Source organism: Myotis yumanensis, unplaced genomic scaffold, assembly GCF_028538775.1.
Source record: "Myotis yumanensis isolate MYYU_CA2020_CCGP unplaced genomic scaffold, mMyoYum1.0.hap1 SCAF_2, whole genome shotgun sequence".
Lineage (NCBI taxonomy): Eukaryota > Metazoa > Chordata > Mammalia > Chiroptera > Vespertilionidae > Myotis > Myotis yumanensis.
In genome coordinates this window covers 38518383-38539204 of record NW_027223753.1, presented here as the reverse complement: position 1 = coordinate 38539204, position 20822 = coordinate 38518383, and the positions used below count along the sequence as shown (strand labels likewise).

The 20822-nt window shown below is 38.6% G+C and overlaps 1 protein-coding gene across 2 annotated transcripts in view; it reads left to right on the top strand.

Moving 5' to 3' along the window:
* The window catches only part of USP24 (ubiquitin specific peptidase 24), a 138880-nt gene that overhangs the window by 90825 nt on the left and 27233 nt on the right, over positions 1 to 20822 (top strand). For both annotated transcript variants that reach the window (XM_070405211.1, XM_070405210.1), the window contains exons 33-50: positions 1413 to 1508; positions 1632 to 1860; positions 3052 to 3211; positions 3910 to 4065; positions 6204 to 6274; positions 6904 to 7064; positions 7607 to 7668; positions 8752 to 8943; positions 9907 to 10024; positions 12088 to 12232; positions 14196 to 14315; positions 14716 to 14841; positions 15488 to 15586; positions 16444 to 16526; positions 17145 to 17286; positions 17502 to 17621; positions 18044 to 18264; positions 19001 to 19125. In XM_070405211.1, the coding sequence (XP_070261312.1) occupies positions 1413 to 1508; positions 1632 to 1860; positions 3052 to 3211; positions 3910 to 4065; positions 6204 to 6274; positions 6904 to 7064; positions 7607 to 7668; positions 8752 to 8943; positions 9907 to 10024; positions 12088 to 12232; positions 14196 to 14315; positions 14716 to 14841; positions 15488 to 15586; positions 16444 to 16526; positions 17145 to 17286; positions 17502 to 17621; positions 18044 to 18264; positions 19001 to 19125 (2426 nt within the window). The remainder of the gene's footprint in view (positions 1 to 1412; positions 1509 to 1631; positions 1861 to 3051; positions 3212 to 3909; positions 4066 to 6203; positions 6275 to 6903; positions 7065 to 7606; positions 7669 to 8751; positions 8944 to 9906; positions 10025 to 12087; positions 12233 to 14195; positions 14316 to 14715; positions 14842 to 15487; positions 15587 to 16443; positions 16527 to 17144; positions 17287 to 17501; positions 17622 to 18043; positions 18265 to 19000; positions 19126 to 20822) is intronic.

The following is a 20822-nucleotide window of genomic DNA, read 5'->3' as shown; positions in this document are numbered from 1 at the left end:
ATGGAGAGATAAAGGGGAGGAGAACTAAAGAGAACTGAAGGAATTCCCAAGCATGTGGAAGGCCTAGTGCACATATAGTTTTATTCTTTGTTCAATATTGTAGAGATGTTCTTGCAACAATTTAATTCAGTTTATTCGGCCAATTACAGAGCTATGGTAATAAAGGCATTTTACTTCTGGTTTATTCTTGTATGTCAGTTAACTTATATGCCAGGCAGTTTTCTAAGCAATGAACAGAGTGGCAAATAGATTAGACCAAAACCCATATCCTCATGAAGCTTACTGTCTAGAGGGGGGAAAGAGACAATAAAGGCAGAAGTAAAAGTAACAGTGTATGTCAGGTGGTTATAAGAGCTGCAGACAAAAATAAGACAAGAGGGGATGGAGGGAATGGTCAGGGAAAGCTTTACTTAATGGGGTGACGTTTTACAGACATGATGGAGGTATAGAGTGAGACCGTGATCTCCTGGGGAAAGCTGTCTACAGGAGCAGCCACCTTTGTGGAACCCACCTGATGGCTGCAGAGACCAGCAGGAGGCCATTCTGTTTGGGGCAGAGTGAGGCAGGCAGCAGAGGGGACATGAGATTATAGACATAGGTCAGGTTATGTAGGATTTTATAGGCTACTGTGAAAATTGCCTTTTTTCTGTAGGAAATAGGAAACCATTGGAGGATTTGTACAGAGGAGGAGTGTCATGATCTGACTTAATCTTGAAAGGATCTCTCTGGTTGATCTCTTGAGACTAGATTTTAGAGGTGGAGCATTAAGAATGGAAGCAGGAAGCCCTAACTGTTTTTGCTCAGTGGATAGAGCATCGGCCTGTGGACTGAAGGGTCCCAGGTTCGATTCCGGTCAAGGGCATGTACCTTCATTGCAGGCACATCCCCAGTAGGGGGTGTGCAGGAAGCAGCTGATAGATGTTTCTCTCTCATCGATGTTCCTAACTCTCTATCCCTCTCCCTTCCTCTCTGTAAAAAAATCAATAAAAACATATTTTTTAAAAAAAGAATGGCAGCAGGAAGAACAGTTGGGAAGCTTCTGCAGTAAGTAATATAGATTGGAGTGGCCATGAAAAAACAAGCTTATTGAATACACCAATTCTGGATATATTTTTGAATTGTTAGTTCACATTAGTAAACTCAGGCCAGTTAGCAAGAAGGTAACTATACAAACATTCCGTGTTGGAGATCCTTCTTTGACTTAACAAGGAGTCTAATTCTAAATGGATGAGAAGGGTTATAGGTATCATAAGAAGTCATTGGGATAGAAATATGTATGGTTCATTTTATATGTAAGGATCTTGTAGGAATTTTGAGTGATGGATAATATTTATTAGCAATTAAATTACAGAAATTTTCTTATGAAAGAAATAGAAGTCTTTAATATCCTGTCTTCTTTCTGTTTTTTGAAGTTTGGTTGTAAATGTCATGCAGAGGGACTCCATCCCATCAGAAGTCGATTATGAAACAAGGCAGGGAGTTTATTCTATCTGTCTACAACTTGCAAGGTATGTCAATATGTTGTGTTAGTCTCACAAGGCAAGACTCGACTCTACTTTTCTCACCAGTTCAATCATTTTAAGTAGTATGAAATGAGTTTTAATAAGTCTACCTTTTTATTTCCTTTTAAGATTTTTACTTGTTGGACAAACAATGCCCACGTTATTAGATGAAGACATTGCCAAAGATGGTATAGAGGCACTTTCTTCTCGCCCATTCCGAAACGTTAGCCGGCAGACCAGCAGGCAGATGTCCCTATGTGGTACCCCAGAAAAGTCGTCCTACCGACAGTTGTCAGTGTCTGATAGGTCTTCTATTAGGGTGGAGGAAATCATTCCTGCTGCACGAGTTGCAATACAAGTAAGTGATTTGTGTATTCAAGAATTATTAAGTACCTCCTGTTTAGAAACGACTGGTTGAGGGGCGGGACCATTTGGATATCCTATATAATAAAAGAGTAATATGCAAATTGACCGAATGGCAGAACGACAGGTCGCTATGACGTGCACTGACCGCGGGGAGCGGGCCTAAGCTATCAGTCGGACATCCATCTGTGCCGAGAGCTCCCAGACTGCTAAAGGGCACAGGCTGGGCTGAGGGATCCCCCCACCCCCGGCGCCCCCCACCCCATCCCCACCCCCACCCCCACCCCCAGTGCACAAATGTTGTGCACCAGGCCTCTAGTATTGAATATTGACATGAATATTAGCTTAAAGGAATTTATGGTAAGAAAGAGACCACTTATGTGGAAATACTATAATTCAAGGTGGAAAATGTCAAGTTTTTTAAGAAACCTACAAAGACAAAACATTCTATAGACCTTCAGAGGAAGTGGAATAATTATCTTCACCTGTGGCCATCATGGATGATTTTATGTGGGAAGTGGCATTTAAGGTTGAAGAATAGATTAGGATTAGATATGTAGAGCTAAGTATGGAGAATTGGAGAGAGGAGAGGCGTTCAAAAAAAAAGGGCGTGAGCAAAGTTAGAGAAAACCAGAGCCTTATTGGGGGCGGTTGGGGGGGGGGGGGGGGGTTGTCACACGGCAGTTCACACAGGCCAAAATGCATTGTGGGGCAGGGGGGAAATGGTGAAAACAAAACTTGCCAGGTAATTTAAAGCCAGAGCATGGAGATCATAGTCCTTGTTTACAGGTAGCAGAGAGATATTAAAAGTCTTTGAACAGCATGGAAGCATTAAAAAGGTGGTCCTCTAGGTCCGTGGTCAGCAAACTGTGGCTCGAGAGCCACATGTGGCTCTTTGGCCCCTTGAGTGTGGCTCTTCCTAAGCCTTAGGAGTACCCTAATTAAGTTAATAGCAATGTACCTATCTATATAGTTTAAGTTCAAAAAATTTGGCTCTCAAAAGAAATTTCAATCCTTGTACTGTTGATATTTGGCTCTGTTGACTAATGAGTTTGCCGACCACTGCTCTAGGTGATCTTGCGGGGAAAGAATCTCACAAACTGATACTAGTAGGTCATAGAAGCCAATGGATTGTGTTCCAGTACTGTCTTTTCTCGTAACAAACACTCTTTCCATCCTTCTGTAGACAATGGAAGTAAATGATTTCACTTCCACTGTGGCTTGTTTCATGAGACTGTCGTGGGCTGCTGCTGCAGGACGACTTGACCTTGTTGGGAGTAGCCAACCAATAAAAGAAAGTAATTCTCTGTTTCCTGCTGGAATTCGAAACAGGCTCAGCAGTTCAGGTACTGATTAAAAAGGATAAAGTAATTAGAGCATTGGGCAAGAAATAGCTGTAAGAATCATCTCTGTATAGGTTGCACATTCCTATATGTATGTCATACTTCATTTAAGAAAAAAAATAAACAGTGGGGACACCAAATCACACAGTTTTTATCTTGCTCAGTGTAAAATGTCATGGGGCCAGTAACTGTGGCTGTAATAAAAATTCATCTAGGATTCCTACATGGAAAAGTCATTTTCTTGGTTCAGCCACTTATTTCTATTAGACCTTTATAAGTAGCTTTACTTTTCAGCTTCATTTGGTTTCCCTGTTCAATCTATGAGTTTGTATATACTTCAGTATTGAAAAAAATTTTTAATGTGTGACAGATATATAATAAAGTGCAGAAATATTAACAGGATTTTTACATATTGTAACCCATCTGCATCACGATAAGGAGCATTTTTAACATCCAAGGTAGGATTCCTAATGGCTCCAAAATTGCACTGTTCTGTCACCTGAAATTAGTTTTGCCCCATAAACTATGTATAAAGCAGTCAGGGTCATATAAAGTGATTAAGTCTCTCTTATTTCTTAGACCAAAGTGTCTTCTTGAACTATTTAATTTCACTTGAGGATTCTGGGGCACACATTAAAAGGCTATTAGAAGATCCACTAGTCTTATAGGACCATAGTAACCTTCTGCTTGCCCCTCTCCAGGAAGCAATTGCAGCTCTGGAAGTGAAGGAGAGCCAGTCGCCCTGCACGCAGGCATCTGTGTGCGCCAGCAGTCCGTGTCCACTAAAGACTCCCTGATTGCTGGCGAGGCTCTGTCTCTCCTGGTTACCTGCCTACAGCTTCGGAGCCAACAGCTGGGTATGCAGGAGGCTTGCTTGGGATTCCTCTCCTTTAGGGGAAAGGGTTTCTGTTGGGAATTATCTATGTGCCTTTATAGATACAAAGTCATGTTATAGAAATGAGGAGGGGCACGCTGGCATATGGAACAGGTAAGTAGAGTGCTAGAGTAGTGAGATTTTGAGCAAGCATTTACTGAGCACCTTCTATATATAAGGTTCCGTAGTGAGTGCTATAAAAAGCAGTATGTTTGCCCTCCAGGAGCTTACTGTCTAGTTGAGGAATTAAAACAACCCAAATTATAGTTCACAAACTACAGAATTAGAATTATGTATCAGTAATGACTTCACTTAAAAATTATGAAATTTAAGATTTGCCCTTTTAACTTTATTGTTGGCTTTAGCAAAGTGGGGCTGTTATGAATCAAACTTTTTGTGTTAAAACATTCCAAGGCTCGGTCCTATATCACTGTGGTCTCATCCATTTTCACAGCTTTCAATTTCTACTATATGCTAATACCTAAATTTGGGTCTCCAGCCTGGACTACACCCCTGACATTTCCACTTGGATCTCAAATAGGCTTTCTAGACTTAGCATATACACAACTGAACTATTGATCTGGCCCATATCAGCCGAGAGTTTTCCCAACTTAATTATTTAGCAGTTTTGCTCTGGCCAAAACCTTGGAGTAGTCCTCAATTTTTTTTTCACACCCCACTTCTAAGCTGTTGGCACATCCTCCTTTAAACTATATCTAGATTCTACCTCTTCACTATTATTACCCTCTGATCTGCCATCATCTCTTACTTGGATCACAGCCATTGTACCCTAACTAATCTCCCTGCTTCTACCCTTGCAGTTTATTCTCCACACAGTAAGCAGAGTGGACCTTCTTAAATGTAAGTTAGATCCTATCACTCTTCTGTTTAAAACCTTACAGTGGCTTCTCAGTTCACACTGAGTAAAAGCCAAATCTTCACTAAGGCCTTCGAGGCCAGACACAATCTGATACCTGTGTGCCTTCACCTTCTCCAGCTCTCCTCACTGACTGTGACTGCTTCAACCACCCTCGCACGTTCCTGCCTCAGGGCCCTTGCACTGGCTGCTCCCTCTTCCTGGTATCTTCTTCGGCCATCTATCTACATCACTCTCTCTTCCTCATTTCCTACAAGTCCTTGCTTAATGTTACTTTTTCAGTGAGACATTCTCTGACCACCTTTAAGAGAAATCACAACAATCCCCTCAAGCTCCAGCACTACCTAAAACCCGCACCTTATTTTTTGCTGTGTCAGTTATCATTTTATAACAAATAATACAATTGATTTACTTGTCATGTTGTCATCACCCCCTCCGCAACTAGGCTGTAAGCTCCATCAGGACAGATTCTTGTCCATTTTGTTCCCTACTCAGTCTCCAGCACCCAAACACTGCCCAGTGCGTAGTAGGCCCTCAATAAATATTTATTTATTCAGGAATAAAGTCTTAAAGTTTCACTTTTAAAAATTGTGCCAATACATATGGGCTCTATTCTTCACTGTTATTACTGATTCAGGCTGCCTGTGATATAGATGTAATCATTATGTATTTACTGTAACACCTAAGTTCATTTTATAATATAGACATATAGAAAAGGTTAGAGATTTGTCACATTGCAATAGTATTCAAAAGTATTTACTTTGACAAGAATGCTTTTGAAGGTTTATATATGAGAAGTGTGAGTCATGACATACTTTTGAACACAGGCCATAGTACTTAGTTAAATTTTCCTACAATTGTTTAATTTTAGAGGTATTTTCAAATAAAAATGAAAAAAATTATAACTTTTCTTCAAGCTTCTTTATCATTATTTAAGTTTGTGGTAGGGTATATTTTATAGTTCACAAGTATTGGTAGTTTATCAACACAAGACATATTTATTCTGTGACTGGTATGTGCAAGGCATTGTACTAAAATGTGAAGGTACAAAGATGACCAAGATGGTCCTGCTCACAGTCATGGAGGCAGTTGTCAAAGGCTTTGAATTTGATTCCATGTAGAAGAGATGAATTTCTGTTATAGTTAAGCTTAAGAAATTATTCAGAATTTTTGAAATTTTGAAAATGTATTTCCTAACTTAATTTCCCCCCCCTGCTCCCAATTTTCCTTATTCTTATCATTAGCATCTTTCTATAACTTGCCCTGTGTTGCTGATTTTATCATCAATATTCTGCTTGGATCGCCAAGTGCTGAGGTAAGGATTGTTTACATTACTTCATAAAAAAACCCCTTTGGTCCTCTTCTGTCTTTGGCTCTCTGGATACCTGTAACATTGTAGAGAATACAGAAGGAATGACATCTTGTCCTCTCAGGGAATCATACAAAGTGACCGTTGGGACTGCCTGCCCTCCTTTCTATTCCATATCCCTCAAAAAGTTAAGAGACTAGTTCTAAAATTAATTTTTGTTTATTACAAACAAAATATTACAGCCAGTGTTCAACACCCATAGCTGGCAAGGACAGCTGGCATTAAGCATCAACATGTTGGTCAAAATCAAGACCAACTTCAAGCCATGAACTTTCACTAGATTTTATAATTCTGATTGTCTGACATGACCTTGAAAATTAACTTTACTTATTTTCATTTATATTAAGTTATAAATCTATTGATTAGAATAGAATAATAGAATGGTTTTGGAAATCAGTTCCCAGAACACACTTGTTTTTAATCCTAGTTTATTCAATGTAAACTTTACTATTAATATTGAAATACTCGGACTTTGAAGGAGAACCATTTTTGAAGTGTAGACTTTGAAGGAGAACCATTTTTGAAGCAATCTTTTAAGTGGATGATGCATGTTCTTTGCCACTAATTAATTCCAGATTCGTCGTGTTGCCTGTGATCAACTGTATACTCTTAGTCAGACAGATACTTCAACTCATCCAGATGTACAGAAGCCAAATCAGTTTCTTCTAGGCGTGATTCTCACAGCTCAGCTGCCTCTCTGGTCTCCAACTAGTATTATGAGAGGAGTCAATCAGAGGTACGTGATAAAGATGAGAAAGCTCACATTATACAGAAAGAATAATGAGTTGGGTACTGCTCCCATAAAGTCCACTGTGCATTATTGAGATGACAGAAGAATCTCTCCTCTCCTCTTCTAGCATTTGTGTCTGAAAGAGGGCATTTCAGTGTTTTTCCCCATTCAGGACTGGAGAATTAGAATAATACCAGGCTTTCTTCTCTGTCACCCCCAGTTCCCTCCTCCATCTCCCACCTCCCCCTTACCTGGTTGGTAAGAGCCTGAAACAATTCAAGCCAGATTACTGTGTAAAGGTCACACTGCTCATGTCTTCTTAGTGTCACAGTCTCAGCTCAGCATGCTTCACAACTCCTATGTGTGTCTGTAATGGTAAAATCATTAATGTGCCTCTTGCTAAAATAATGAAGTTGAATTAATGTAAAAGTAGTTATTTTGTGCTAGGAAAAGTCTCATTCAATTGTTTTTATGAACTTCTTATAATAAAGAAAATTATTTTTATTTTGAAATCAGCCTCTTTTTAATAATTGAAATCTGTTTTTTAGACTGTTGTCTCAGTGTATGGAATATTTTGACCTGAGGTGCCAATTATTAGATGATCTGACAAGTGAGTAAATGTCTAACTTTGATTTTTATGGGGGGAGTAAATTCGAGGGGGTGGGAAGGAGAAAAGAAAGCCAAATGGACATTTCTAATTCTGACTTAATGTATCGAGATATAAGTGAGATTATAACTATCATTTGAGGTTGAATTTTATTTTTCTGAAAATAGCATGTAAACCCCATATGCCAGTTTTCTATTATGTATCCAACTATTATATGCTGAGAAAATCTGTTGATTTTAAAAATTGTCAAAGGTGCTTATACTTTAATTACACTGATACAGAGCTATTAAGAAGTCTATCTAGTATAGTCCATTCTGATCATTTTTCAAAAGTTGATTATTGAAAGATAGAGGGAATGTCTATTGAGATGTGTTGGTAGTAATAGAAGTGAGTGACAGAAGTAGACAGGATTCGTATCTGGTGCCGGTCCAGCTTTGGCTGACCCTGACGTATCCCGTTTTACCTCCTCATCCGGGACCCTGCTTGCTGTGGCTTATAGTGCAGGGAAAGTAGAGCATAAAGACTCCTCTCCTACCCAATCCCAATTTCCAATATGGAATCTTGTTTTAAATCCTTGTTTGGAGGGGAAGTGAAATATGCTTCACATGAGCAGTTCTCTGGAGTTTGGCGCATTGTTTGGAATCCTGAACTCTGCTACTGTGCTGTTGACCTCTCTCCTTTTGCAGAACTCTGCCCCGTATAGGCGTAGGTAACACTGTGGGAGCATTGGCTCTCCTCATACCCTTCCGTCTTTCCTTCCCACCAAAGGAGCTTATTTTAAACAAGGATTGTGTCCTTCATCTTATATCCCCAGCTTGTAGCACAGTGACCTGCACAGAAGAAGCACTCAGCATATGTTTGGTTTATGACTGAGATTGAGTGAAGGAAGGAAGGAATATGCATGAGCTATCATAGTCCTAGGGGTAGCAGCTATAGCCTGAGATTTATTAATGACAGGGCTTGTTTGTTTTTTGAGTTTGACGAAGTGAAAGATTGGGACATCTCTCTGCCTACTTTAATTCAGGATTTTGACTCCATAAAGGTAAATACTTCTCTTTAAGAAACTGATTTTTTTTTTTTTCTTAGCTTCAGAAATGGAGCAGTTAAGAATCAGCCCAGCTACCATGCTTGAAGATGAGATTACTTGGCTGGATAACTTTGAACCTAATCGCACAGCAGAATGTGAGACCAGTGAAGCAGACAACATCTTATTGGCAGGACACTTAAGGCTCATTAAGACCCTTCTTTCACTCTGTGGGGCAGAAAAAGAAATGCTTGGTAATTATTGCTTCATCTTGTCATGTGACAGAATAGCTCATTTTCAGTTCCTGCCATAGTATTGTGTGTAATTGGGAAAATAAGATAGGTGCTAAGTGTTGCATAGAAAATTGGCCTTTCAGGCAATAGGAGATTGTCTGGCTTAATGCCTAACAAATGTAAGGTATATTTTACCTGTGTCACTAAACTATATAGGGAATTTTATAGTGTTCAAAAGAGATGGATCACATAACTTAATACCAAGTAAAAATTATAATTCAAAGTAGGTTTTTCTCTCTTTGCTGTTGGGTACTTTATAAAATATAATCTGTTGTATACCTTACTTCTTTTAAGAGTAATTTTCTTCTGGGGGGCAGCCCCCAACCACTACCCCTAGAAGATGGATGAGTCTCCTGAGTTACATATGTAACTTGTACAAATATATTAAGTATTATAATTATATTCAGGAAACAAATCAAAACATTAATTACCACATTTATCACACAAACTAAGCTCTATAAAAAAATATTTTTAGCAACTGGGGATACATAGAAAAGAGTGATTCTAAACCAGGGTGAGAAGGGCAGATTATTTTTACCTAATAAAGGCAAGATTTTAAAAGTTTCAAAACCCTTTAAGTGGATTCCCTATGCCCAAAGTTAGAATTATTTACTCAAACCATCTACCTTGTGGTGTTCTTGGCATTTGTGTTTCTAAAATGAAAGTTCGACTCCTTTCACTCTGTTGTAAGTTCATAAAGGAAGGTACCCTCGTTTGTCTATCTTTATATCCTGTACCCTGACCCTACCAGCCATCCCCACCCCTCTACACCAAGAGCTTAGCCAAAAATTAAGCATTAAACTAAATTGAATGCCCTGCTATTGGGTGGTTTAGGTGCCTTTGCCTTTGATATGAAGTGCAAGACAGGATCTTTGAATTAAAATATGTGTTCATCCTCAACATGAATATTATGCTCTATTCCAGGTTCATCACTCATTAAACCATTGTTAGATGACTTCCTTTTCCGAGCTTCTAGAATTATTTTAAATAGTCATTCTCCAGCTGGCAGTGCCGCCATCAGTCAACAGGACTTTCATCCAAAGTATGGAAAATGCACGTTGTGTTCAGTTTTGGTAAAAATTCTAATTCAAAACATTAGTCCAAAATGATTTTCTTAACTTGGAGTTTGTCTTCTATCTTGTGAGTGTGCATAGCTTATAAGATCTTATCCACTATACAAAGAAATGCATGTAAAGAGACTTAGGATAAAGCCTGCCTGGCACACAGTACGTGCTGAGCAAGTATGCTGGTACCATTGTTTCCATCGAAAGAGAATAAGTAATAATGTGGTTAATTTGGTCAGTAACAAATTCCAAGAGAAACTGAATTTGTCAGAATTTAGTCCAAAGTGAAAGTCAGTAGGTTCAGGTTCTGAGTGTTGAGGGTTTCTTCTAGAAGAAAAGTATAGGTGCTTTAGTGCATGAACCTCGAGGTTTGCTGAGTATTGACTGCTCCTGATCATTAAAACTGTGATAGATTACAGTGGTAATTTTAGAATCAACTTCCATATTAATTTCTGTGGGTAGAAATGTGGAAGATCCTTTTGTAATACTAACCCTACATGGGTGGTGTTTATGCTCTTAAAGATAGAAGGTTATTTGCTCTGAATCTAACTTTGTTCTATTCTCATGAAAACCAGAGTTAATTGAGTAATCCTGAGGAAACTGAAGATTTGGCATTTATCCAGTGGAAAAAATTCCTACATAATTCAGTGGTTAATGAAATGGGCAAGGCATAATAAGCAATATTTTATGGAACCCTAAAGGCATCTTATGTGGGAATATTTCTCCACTTAGAGATCCCTTATTAGCATAATCTGTTTTAGGTAAGAAGCCTTCATTAGGACTCTTGGAATGTCCCTCAGGATGGAGTGACTCCAATCCTTAGTCCTGTCCCAACCTGTTCTAGAAGATTGGTACTAACTCCATGGGAGTCTTTTATTAAAGCAGTAGAAATATATGAGTACATTAATTTTTAGTGAACAGAGAAAATAAATTTTCAATTTTACAGAAATTTTTATTCGTGAATTCTTCACTTTATCTTTATTAAAAGTAAAACCTTCATCCACAGGAGTTATTTTTTAAATCATATATAGTGCCTTGAATAGAAAAGGAAACATTTTGTTTCATCTCTCCTCAGTGCACCGAATGGTGTTCATTTATCCCAATTACTCCCAGCATTTTCCTGAATCATAAAGCCAGAAAGAGATTAAAATACACAGAAACTCTTTCACAGTAATGCCATTTTCATATCACACTAACAGCAAAAGAACTTCTTAATATTTAGCCTGTGTATGTGGTACCTCCTATTCATTCTTGTCCTTTGCAACCCAGAAGTCCATGCCTCAGTGGCTGGCTCAGTGCTGATCTGAAAGCCTCACCGCCCCCTCGTGAGCACATCTTCTACACTCCACTTCCTAAGTGTTTCTTTCAGAGGTTGGATGTCCTCTTTTCTGTGTATCCTTCCTAACCTGTGATCATAGTATTGCAAGGCTGGCATAGGTGATAGTGAGAAATTACTATTGATCCCCAAAATTATAATCATTAAAGGTGAGCAGTCTAAACATATTGATTGAGAAAATTATGTATTTTTGTCTCCATTTTTTTCTGCAAAATGGAAAATTGATTAGTGTCCTTGAAAAATATTTTAGCAAAAGGCACATATAAAATGTTTATGGGCATCTATTCTGATTTCCATAGCTTTCTTTTTCTGCCCTTTAGATATTTGAATTTCAGGATGATATCTACAGAAACCTTTCTTGCTATCTACTTTAATTGAAAAATAGTTATTTCCATGTTGTGATTTTGGTAAAATTTTCAGACTATCCTCTGTTTTTACTGATATATCCCATAGATAAGAATACTCTGGAATCATACATGACAGGTTTTACTACTTCATCATCAGGCCACAAAGATACTTAGCTCTAAACCATATTCATCCCTCCAGTATTCATGGCCTCCGCCTTTGTTAAGTCAGCACTCCCACTAGATTTCTAGAGTTCTGCCAGCAGACCTGACTTAACCTAACTCTTTGGGGAATTGCAGCTCTTGTACTTTCATTGCAAAAATTGACTTGGACTAATTGACTTGTGTCTTTTGTTTTTAGGTGTAGTACAGTGAATAGCCGATTGGCAGCCTATGAAGTCCTTGTAATGTTGGCTGATAGCTCACCTTCAAATCTTCAAATTATTACAAAAGAACTACTTTCCATGCATCATCAACCGGACCCTGCTCTTACCAAGGAGTTTGATGTACGTTTTCTAGACTTTGGTGCACTTAATTTTTTTAGAGTGGTCTCCTAAACATAGAATTTTTAAAACTATGTTATCATTTTTCTAATCACAAAGAAAGTCAGGATTACTCTTTTACTTATCATGTTTATATACTCAAGTCAACTATAATGTAGGAAGTATTACTTAATGGTACCCTTTTAATTAATTAAAGAGGATACATTTTCAAGTCGGTTAATAATTACTCTCAGTAAAAAGCAGCATTTCAACCTATTTCTTGAGTGCGTTTATGCTTGGCATGACACTAGAGACAAATAAGCATTGGCTCTGTCACACTGCAGTCTTTGTTCAGTTAAATTCAACTAAGATTGATTGAGTTTACTATTTGCTAAGCGATGTGTTGGGCTTTTGGAGCTCAAAATGAAAGATTGATCCCAGCCCTCAAGGTCAGTGTATAATGGAAGAGACAGATCCATTCAGGTAACTTCAATATAATGGGATCAAATTTAAGATAGAGGTATGTGTGGAACACTCTACTAACAGAGAGACACTTTACCACCAGGTGGTGGTGTTTTGGAAGGCTTCTTAGAAAACGTGAAATTTAAAATAGAGCCTTAAAGACTGTGAGCCCATTGAAGCAAGGTGGCAAGGTCAGTCCAGCTGTGGGCAAACCTGTGGAGCCCTGGAGCAGCACATTATATGTTGGGATTGCAAGAGGGAAGCAAGTTGGGGTGCCCTGGAGTATCAGACCAGGAGTGGGAGGGCACCTGTACAGTTGCTTGTACATTCTCCACTAACATCACAGTCACTTGAGCTGAGTGTTGTGAAACATACAGTGTAGGCAGGAAAGGAAGTGGGAACAGGCGTTCTAAATAGAGAAAATGGCACTTGCAGAGTAAAATGTGATGCATAGTTTTACATGTATGTAATCAGATTAAAATGGAAATTCTATTTTCATAAATCAGGAATTATAGCAGCATAATGAAAAATGTCTTATATAAATATATTTTTAGCACTGTTATAAACCAGTTTTTCTTATTTTTTAACTTTTTTTTTTTTAATCTATGCTTTGGACTACAAGTAAATTACAGTGGTAATTAGATCTTAGAAATCACCCTGCTCTAAGTGTATGTTGAATGTTAATAAAATGTATGTAATATGTTCCTTTCCATTCAGAACATCAGTAGGGTCTTGTCAGTTGGTTAGGTATTACATGGATACAGATACTTGATATTTGCAGATAACGTGGGTCTGGTCATGGCATTAGAATCGAGAGACTCAGCTGTAACAGAATTTAAGAGAATGTCATTACAATACCTTTCCACTTGGAGAAGTGCCATGTTGAACTTCATCCAAGATGCCCTTTCTTGATTATTTGTGCATAGAAAAGTGCTGCACTGGGATCTACATTATTACAAACATCTTTACATGAAATGCTAAGGCATTTACCTGTTTATTTAAATGTATGCTTATTAGAGGAAGTTGAGTAGAAGAGTGTTCCCTTCTCAGAAAGGAAGAGAAGGAATATGTGCTTTCCTTGACCATCTAGACTGGCCTGATCAGGTTTCTTCAGAGTAAGCACTTCATAGAACCCTAATCCTTTTTTTCCTTTTTTTCCGAGTATCGCCTCAGTTTGTAAATATGTATTAGTATATTTACTTGATCAGTGCCTATCTACCCTACTAGATTGTGAGCTCCTTTGAGATCAGGGTACATTTGAGCTTTCTCTCATATCCTGGCATAGTTTCTGGCTTATATGCTGTGTACTTTATGAACTAAAAAGAAACATTGAGATGATAGTATATTTATAATTGTGTCAGCATTTGCAGAGCTACTTCATGAACACAGGTTTTGCTAGCTTGACTCACAGTACGCTGGATGGATAAATCTGAGTTTATCTCTTTCCCCCTTATATTAGAGCTATGAGGACGTGTGCTGATGGCAGACACTAATTCTCTCCTATTTCTCCTCCTCTCCTTCCTAGTACCTCCCCCCCGTGGACAGCAGGTCCAGTGCAGGGTTTGTGGGTCTGAGGAATGGTGGCGCCACATGTTACATGAACGCCGTCTTCCAGCAGCTGTACATGCAGCCTGGTCTCCCTGAGGTGATTTCCTTCCTCTTGCCTGTTGGGTGTGATAAGTAATGTGTACATTGCCTGAAAATTGCTCCACATTCATATAGTGCGATTTGGGGGTTACTAAAATTAGAATACTTAAGTATTCTTCAGTGGCTCCTGCAATAATGCTAGAGTAGTCGCACATTATTATACATCTGCTGCAGTAATATGTTGCCTGTTTGACAGATGGGTTTGACCTAATTCACATGTGATATTTGAACTAAGTTATTTAAGTTGCTAACATTTTTAGTATTTTAGAAATATTTTTACAGTCACATTCAAACACGTAGCTTTCTAAAAGGATAATGTATGGACTCCCACATACATAAGTCAGGGTTATCTGTAAAACAGTTAAATATTTCTAACTTTATACTTCGTGTCTTTTCAGGCGTTACTTTCAGTGGATGACGACACTGACAATCCAGAAGATAGTGTATTCTACCAAGTGCAGTCTCTGTTTGGGCATTTGATGGAAAGCAAGCTGCAGTATTATGTACCTGAGAATTTTTGGAAGGTATTTCACCAGTAACTCTAGATTTAAAGATGTTGAATATTTGGAGTTTGGCTACATTCTTTCTCTAGTGATAGTTGTCTCTTGTCTTTATTAATTCTAGATTAATCCCATTGCCAGAACCTACAGAAGAGTTGTCTATACCATTCTTGAAATTGGTCCTTGATTTCAAGTTATTAGAATAGTCATTTGTAATTTCTATGGATTTGCTCATCTTAATTACTTTGGATATTTCTCATGATTCTTATTTTAGCTGTTTCAAGTATTTGTTCAAATCATTCCTCAGAACCTGTGCCAATTTCACTAATACCTCTAATTAAAGAACATTCTTTTTTAACATTCCTTTTCTGTGTTTCACGGGAGGAGTAGCTTGTACTTTCCCCCATAGGTGGGTTAGTTTATAAGAGAGAAGCTCTCTGTTCATGGCCTTGGCTCTCATCCTGTGGTTTCATAGACTTGTTAGGATGGCAAAGGGACCAGAGAAAAGCATGAGTGGCTGAACACAAGCTCATCTCACTTCAGTAAAAATGTTTGCATCTTAATAGTGAACTTAGTTTTTAGAAGCATTAAGTGCTCTTTTACATCCTTTTTCTATCATATTCAGAAATTGCTACTTTTCCTTTAATGACATTTAATTCTTGTTACGTAGATTTTCAAAATGTGGAACAAAGAACTTTATGTGAGAGAACAACAGGATGCATATGAGTTCTTCACTAGCCTCATTGATCAGATGGATGAATATCTCAAGGTAGACAAAGTTTTATTTTCCCTCTAATCCCTCAAACTAGTATAAGAGCAGTGGTTTAGGATTTGGGACTGCTGTGAAACTGACAAGTCAGAAATTGATCATCTTGCATACAACAACTATATATCATTTCTTCTGGGTTTGAACATCAAAACATATACAGATCACTAAAATTATACATTTCTTCTTATTTCATTTAACACTTGATAAAGTATGTGATTCTCAGTCTACACTCCATAATAATAATCATTTGTATCTGCCTATTCTTACCTGCATGCATTAAAGTAACCTGGCCTCAGAGAAGTGCTGTAAGCACTGATGGCCCCATGCAGAGCTGTCTTGCTTTGGCAAAGGGAACAAAAGGACTAGATTAAAAGTTGTTTGTGGTGATGTTTAAACCCAAAGCTTTAAACATGTGACAGACTTCCTAAGTGGTACTGCCTTCTAAGTTACAGACAGCCTCCCATTACTGCTTACATGTGCTTCTCTTCTCAGCGGTAGGCACGTTTTCTAAATTTATAGCATTGTCTGCAAGGGAAAAGAAAAGATTGTGGAGAGTCGGTACTGCCTTGTGAGTGAGGTGTGGGAAGAAGGAATTGGTCTTGGAGAGTGCTGTCCTGTCAGCAACTCTGACTGACCTCTCTCCTCCGCCTTTTCTGATCACTTGTAACAGTGGGTCTAATGGGTTATAATCCTTTCAATTAGTTCCCAGATTAAACTGCCAAGATGACTTCTTTTATTTTGGTGGTTGCATTGACATCTGTGCTTTAGCTTAGTTTGTCCTAAATAAAATTCTGTGTAAACAACCTATAAATTCTAGGTGTATCAACTGAAAATTTATGAACTTTTTATTCCAACAGAAAATGGGAAGAGACCAAATTTTTAAGAATACTTTTCAAGGCATCTATTCTGATCAGAAAATCTGTAAAGACTGTCCTCACAGGTTAGTGAAGATATCATTAACATTAAAAAATTATTATTATAGCTCTAACCGTTTGGCTCAGTGGGTAGAGCATTGGTCTTCGGACTGAAGGGTCCCAGGTTCGATTCTGGTCAAGGGCATGTTCCTTGGTTGCGGGCACATCCCCAAGGATTGTAACTGTCTTTATGCTTCAGGTATGCAGGAGGCAGCTGATCGATGTTTCTCTCTCATCGATGTTTCTAACTCTCTATCCCTCTCCCTTCCTCTCTGTAAAAAATCAATAAAAAATATATTTTAAAAAATGATTATTATAACTAAGTGATTCTTCTAGTAGGTTATGAACTTTGCATTTGTTGAGAGACTTGCATATCTCTCTCAGTGGATCTATAAGTGTTTATTGAATTAGATTTCTTTGCTTTCAATTTCTAAAATTTCTTTGTTGAAATTCATAATTTTAAGCAATTCTGAATTGTCAAATTGGTTATTTTAATTTGGTAGTGTACTTTTTAAAGGATGAGGAAAGTTATGGTTAATTTCACTGATTGTGAATAGTTTTGTGTTTAATCTCAGGTATTATGATACTTTAAAGCTTTTCAAATTTCGTTGTTGATCATGGTTTTTCTGTTATTTCCTAATCAGATATGAGCGAGAGGAAGCTTTCATGGCTCTCAATCTAGGAGTTACTTCCTGTCAGAGTTTGGAAATTTCTTTGGACCAGTTTGTTAGAGGAGAAGTTCTAGAGGGAAGTAATGCCTATTACTGTGAAAAGTGTAAAGAAAAGGTATTTCACGTGCCCTTTTTATAAAACTCGCTTAATCTTTTATTCCATGTACTTTATGTAAGATCACTTTTAAGCTCTGTTGTTACTGCCGTTAGATTGTGTCATCCCTTGTGTTTACACCGGTGGTAAGGCCTAGAGAAACCTATGACCTTTGTATTCTTTACTTGGCTGTTTTATTTTCTCCAAGGAGCTAATTGGGTTTTGCTTTTCTTTAGAGAATAACAGTCAAAAGGACCTGTATTAAGTCTTTACCTAGTGTCTTGGTCATTCACCTAATGAGATTCGGATTTGACTGGGAAAGTGGACGCTCCATTAAATATGATGAACAGATAAAGGTAACTTTTTCCCCCCTGAAAGTTTTTATAACCGTTACTGCCTCGCTCACTTTTTATCATTTTCTGTTAGTATTTTCAAATTTCATGTAAAGTGTGAAAGGCTGTAGCCTCAGCATTCTGAGGAGTACGTAGCCCTTGTCCGAGCAGCTGCTGCCAGTGGAACTGTGTGTGACCGTGAACAGTGACCCTCATGTGCAGAGGCACCTGGTGTCAGCTGTGACGTCGGATGCTTTCCTTAACGCTCAAGGAGAGGTCACTTGTACGCTCCCAGATTGTGAGGCATTTGGGGGTTTTAAACTTAAATTGGAGAGGTAGTCCTAGCTTACAGTAGGAAACACTCATCCCCTATTTGTGTCTGACTTAATTGGATATGGCAGTTTACGTTACTGATCAACATGAATGTGCTCCTTTGCTTTTAATAGTTTCCCTGGATGTTAAACATGGAGCCATACACGGTTTCAGGAATGGCTCGCCAAGATTCATCTTCTGAAGTTGGTGAAAATGGACGAAGTATGGATCAGGGAGGTGGAGGGTCTCCACGAAAGAAAGTTGCCCTCACAGAAAACTATGAACTTGTCGGTGTCATCGTACACAGTGGGCAGGCACATGCGGGCCACTACTATTCCTTCATTAAGGATAGGCGGTAAGGGGTTCTCCCAAGAGTCCCTCTCTGTTCTTCCAGTATCTCTCCTCCACTCCCCTACCCTCCTGTACATCTCTCCTCCACTCCCCTGCCTCCGGTATATCTGTCCTCCACTCCCCTGCCCTCCGGTATATCTGTCCTCCACTCCCCTGCCCTCCTATATATCTGTCCTCCACCCCCCTGCCCTCCTATATATCTGTCCTCCACCCCCCTGCCCTCCTATATATCTGTCCTCCACCCCCCTGCCCTCCTATATATCTGTCCTCCACCCCCCTGCCCTCCTAGTATATCTGTCCTCCACCCCCCTGCCCTCCTGTATATCTGTCCTCCACCCCCCTGCCCTCCTGTATATCTGTCCTCCACTCCCCTGCCCTCCTATATATCTCTCCTCCACTCCCCTGCCCTCCTGTATATCTGTCCTCCACTCCCCTGCCCTCCTGTATATCTGTCCTCTGCTCCCCCTGCCCTACTTTATCACCCACACTTACCATTATTATACAAAGAAGCTTTGCATTGTTCTTTGGTCTTATTTAATACTGCATTTTTAAAATTGTAACCGTCTTTATGCTTCAATTTGCAAAGTTGTTTTAGAAATTAGAATAACTGTTGCTGTATTTTTCTTAGGTATTTTCAAATGGTAATCACCTGCTATATTTATAGACAATACAAAGAAATAAATACTGGAGATGGGATATTTGTTTTTTATTATAATGTTTGTTTTTTCTGTGGGCTCTAGGGGATGTGGAAAAGGAAAGTGGTATAAATTTAATGACACCGTTATAGAAGAATTTGACCTAAATGATGAGACCCTGGAATATGAATGCTTTGGAGGAGAATATAGACCAAAAGTTTATGATCAAAGTAAGTATTTACAAATGGATATTTTCCATACATTTCTTTCTTTCTTTCTTTTCTTTTTTTTTTTTTTTTTTTGAGTTAGGATTTTCTATCAAGTTGGAAGCAGTTTTATTTACATAAAAATAGAAGAGATTTCACTCTTTTTACACACAACTACTCTATATAGGTTCATGAGCTCTTTGATAGCCAGAGGAAAAATGTTCAAGCTGCTTACAAAAAATTTTTTTTTAATAATTTCTTAAAACAGCCTTGGAGAAATATGGGGGGGAGGTGTAAGTAAAATGAATATCAAAGAGAATTCCAACCTTAAAAATAGTTTCAAAAGAAGTAGTTATCAACTAAAATTTTCATGTTTCTGCCCTAGCCAGTTTGGCTCAGGGGATAGAGGATCGGCCAGCAAACTGAAGGGTCCTGGATTTGATTCTGGTCAAAGGCACATGCCCAGGTTGTGGGCTCAATCCCCAGTAGGAGACGTGTAAGAGGCAGCCAATCAATGGTTCTCATCACTGATGTTTCTGTCTCTCCCTCTCCTTCCTCTGAAATCAATAAAAATATATTTTAAAACAAATAAATAAATAATTTTCAGGTTTCCTTTTCACTTCTATAGAGGTGTGATTAATTAATTAATTAAAGATGACATTTCTAAGTGTGCTTTTAAAGCCACACTTAATATGCAAAGGAGTCTTTCCACAACCCCACCCTTAGAAAATGTATGAGCCAGCCCTGGCCGGTTTGGCTCAGTGGATAGCGCGTTGGCCTATGGACTGAAGGGTTCCAGGTTCGATTCCGGTCAAAGGGCATGTGCATTGGTTGCGGGCACATCCGCAGTGGGAGGTGTGCAGGAGGCAGCTGATCGATGTTTCTCAACGATGTTTCTAACTCTCTGTTCCTCTCCCTTCCTCTCTGTGAAAAATCAATTAAATATATATATATTTTTTTTTAATGTATGAGCCAAAATATATCACAAAATTCAGTCAGAATTTGCTATTTAAAGAAAAAACATTTTGCGGAGACCTTAGCATTTCTGAAATCTGATTTTGAAATATTCTGGAAGCATTTTAAAATTTCTACTTTTATTAGATTCACTGTATTAGATTTGGATAACATACCATGGTGGTTGTGCATCTAATGTTGGTAGCCTTTAATTAGGTAGCCTTTGGTACTATCTTACCAAAATTTACATAGATTTGACTGTTCTATACATAAATGATTAAGCGAGGCCAATTATAATTCCATCCTATGCCACAGAATTTATTTTTTAAACTAGAGGGCCTGGTGCATGAAATTCATGCACAAGGTGGAGGGGTCCCTCAGCCCGGCCTGCACCCTTTGGGGGATGTCCGACTGCCTCTTGCAATCCGGGACCACTGGCTTCTAACCACTCGCCTGCCTGCCTGATCACCTCTAACAACCTCTGCTTGCTGGCCTGATCGCCCCCTAACTGTCCAGAAGGAAGTCGGACGTCCGGAAGATGTCCAGTTGACCTGGTCTAATTAGCATATTACCCTTTTATTAGTATAGACTAATGGCCCGGTACACAAAATTCGTGCACATTGAAAGGGAATTAATTAGAGGAAATATTTTAATATTGCTATTTGCCCTTTCTCTATAATAGAAATGTCAGAGATGAAAGAAAATTAGTAAAATGTATATGAAAATCTTCCTCCTGTCAGAGTCTGGGGCGCGCCGCAGGACCCAGA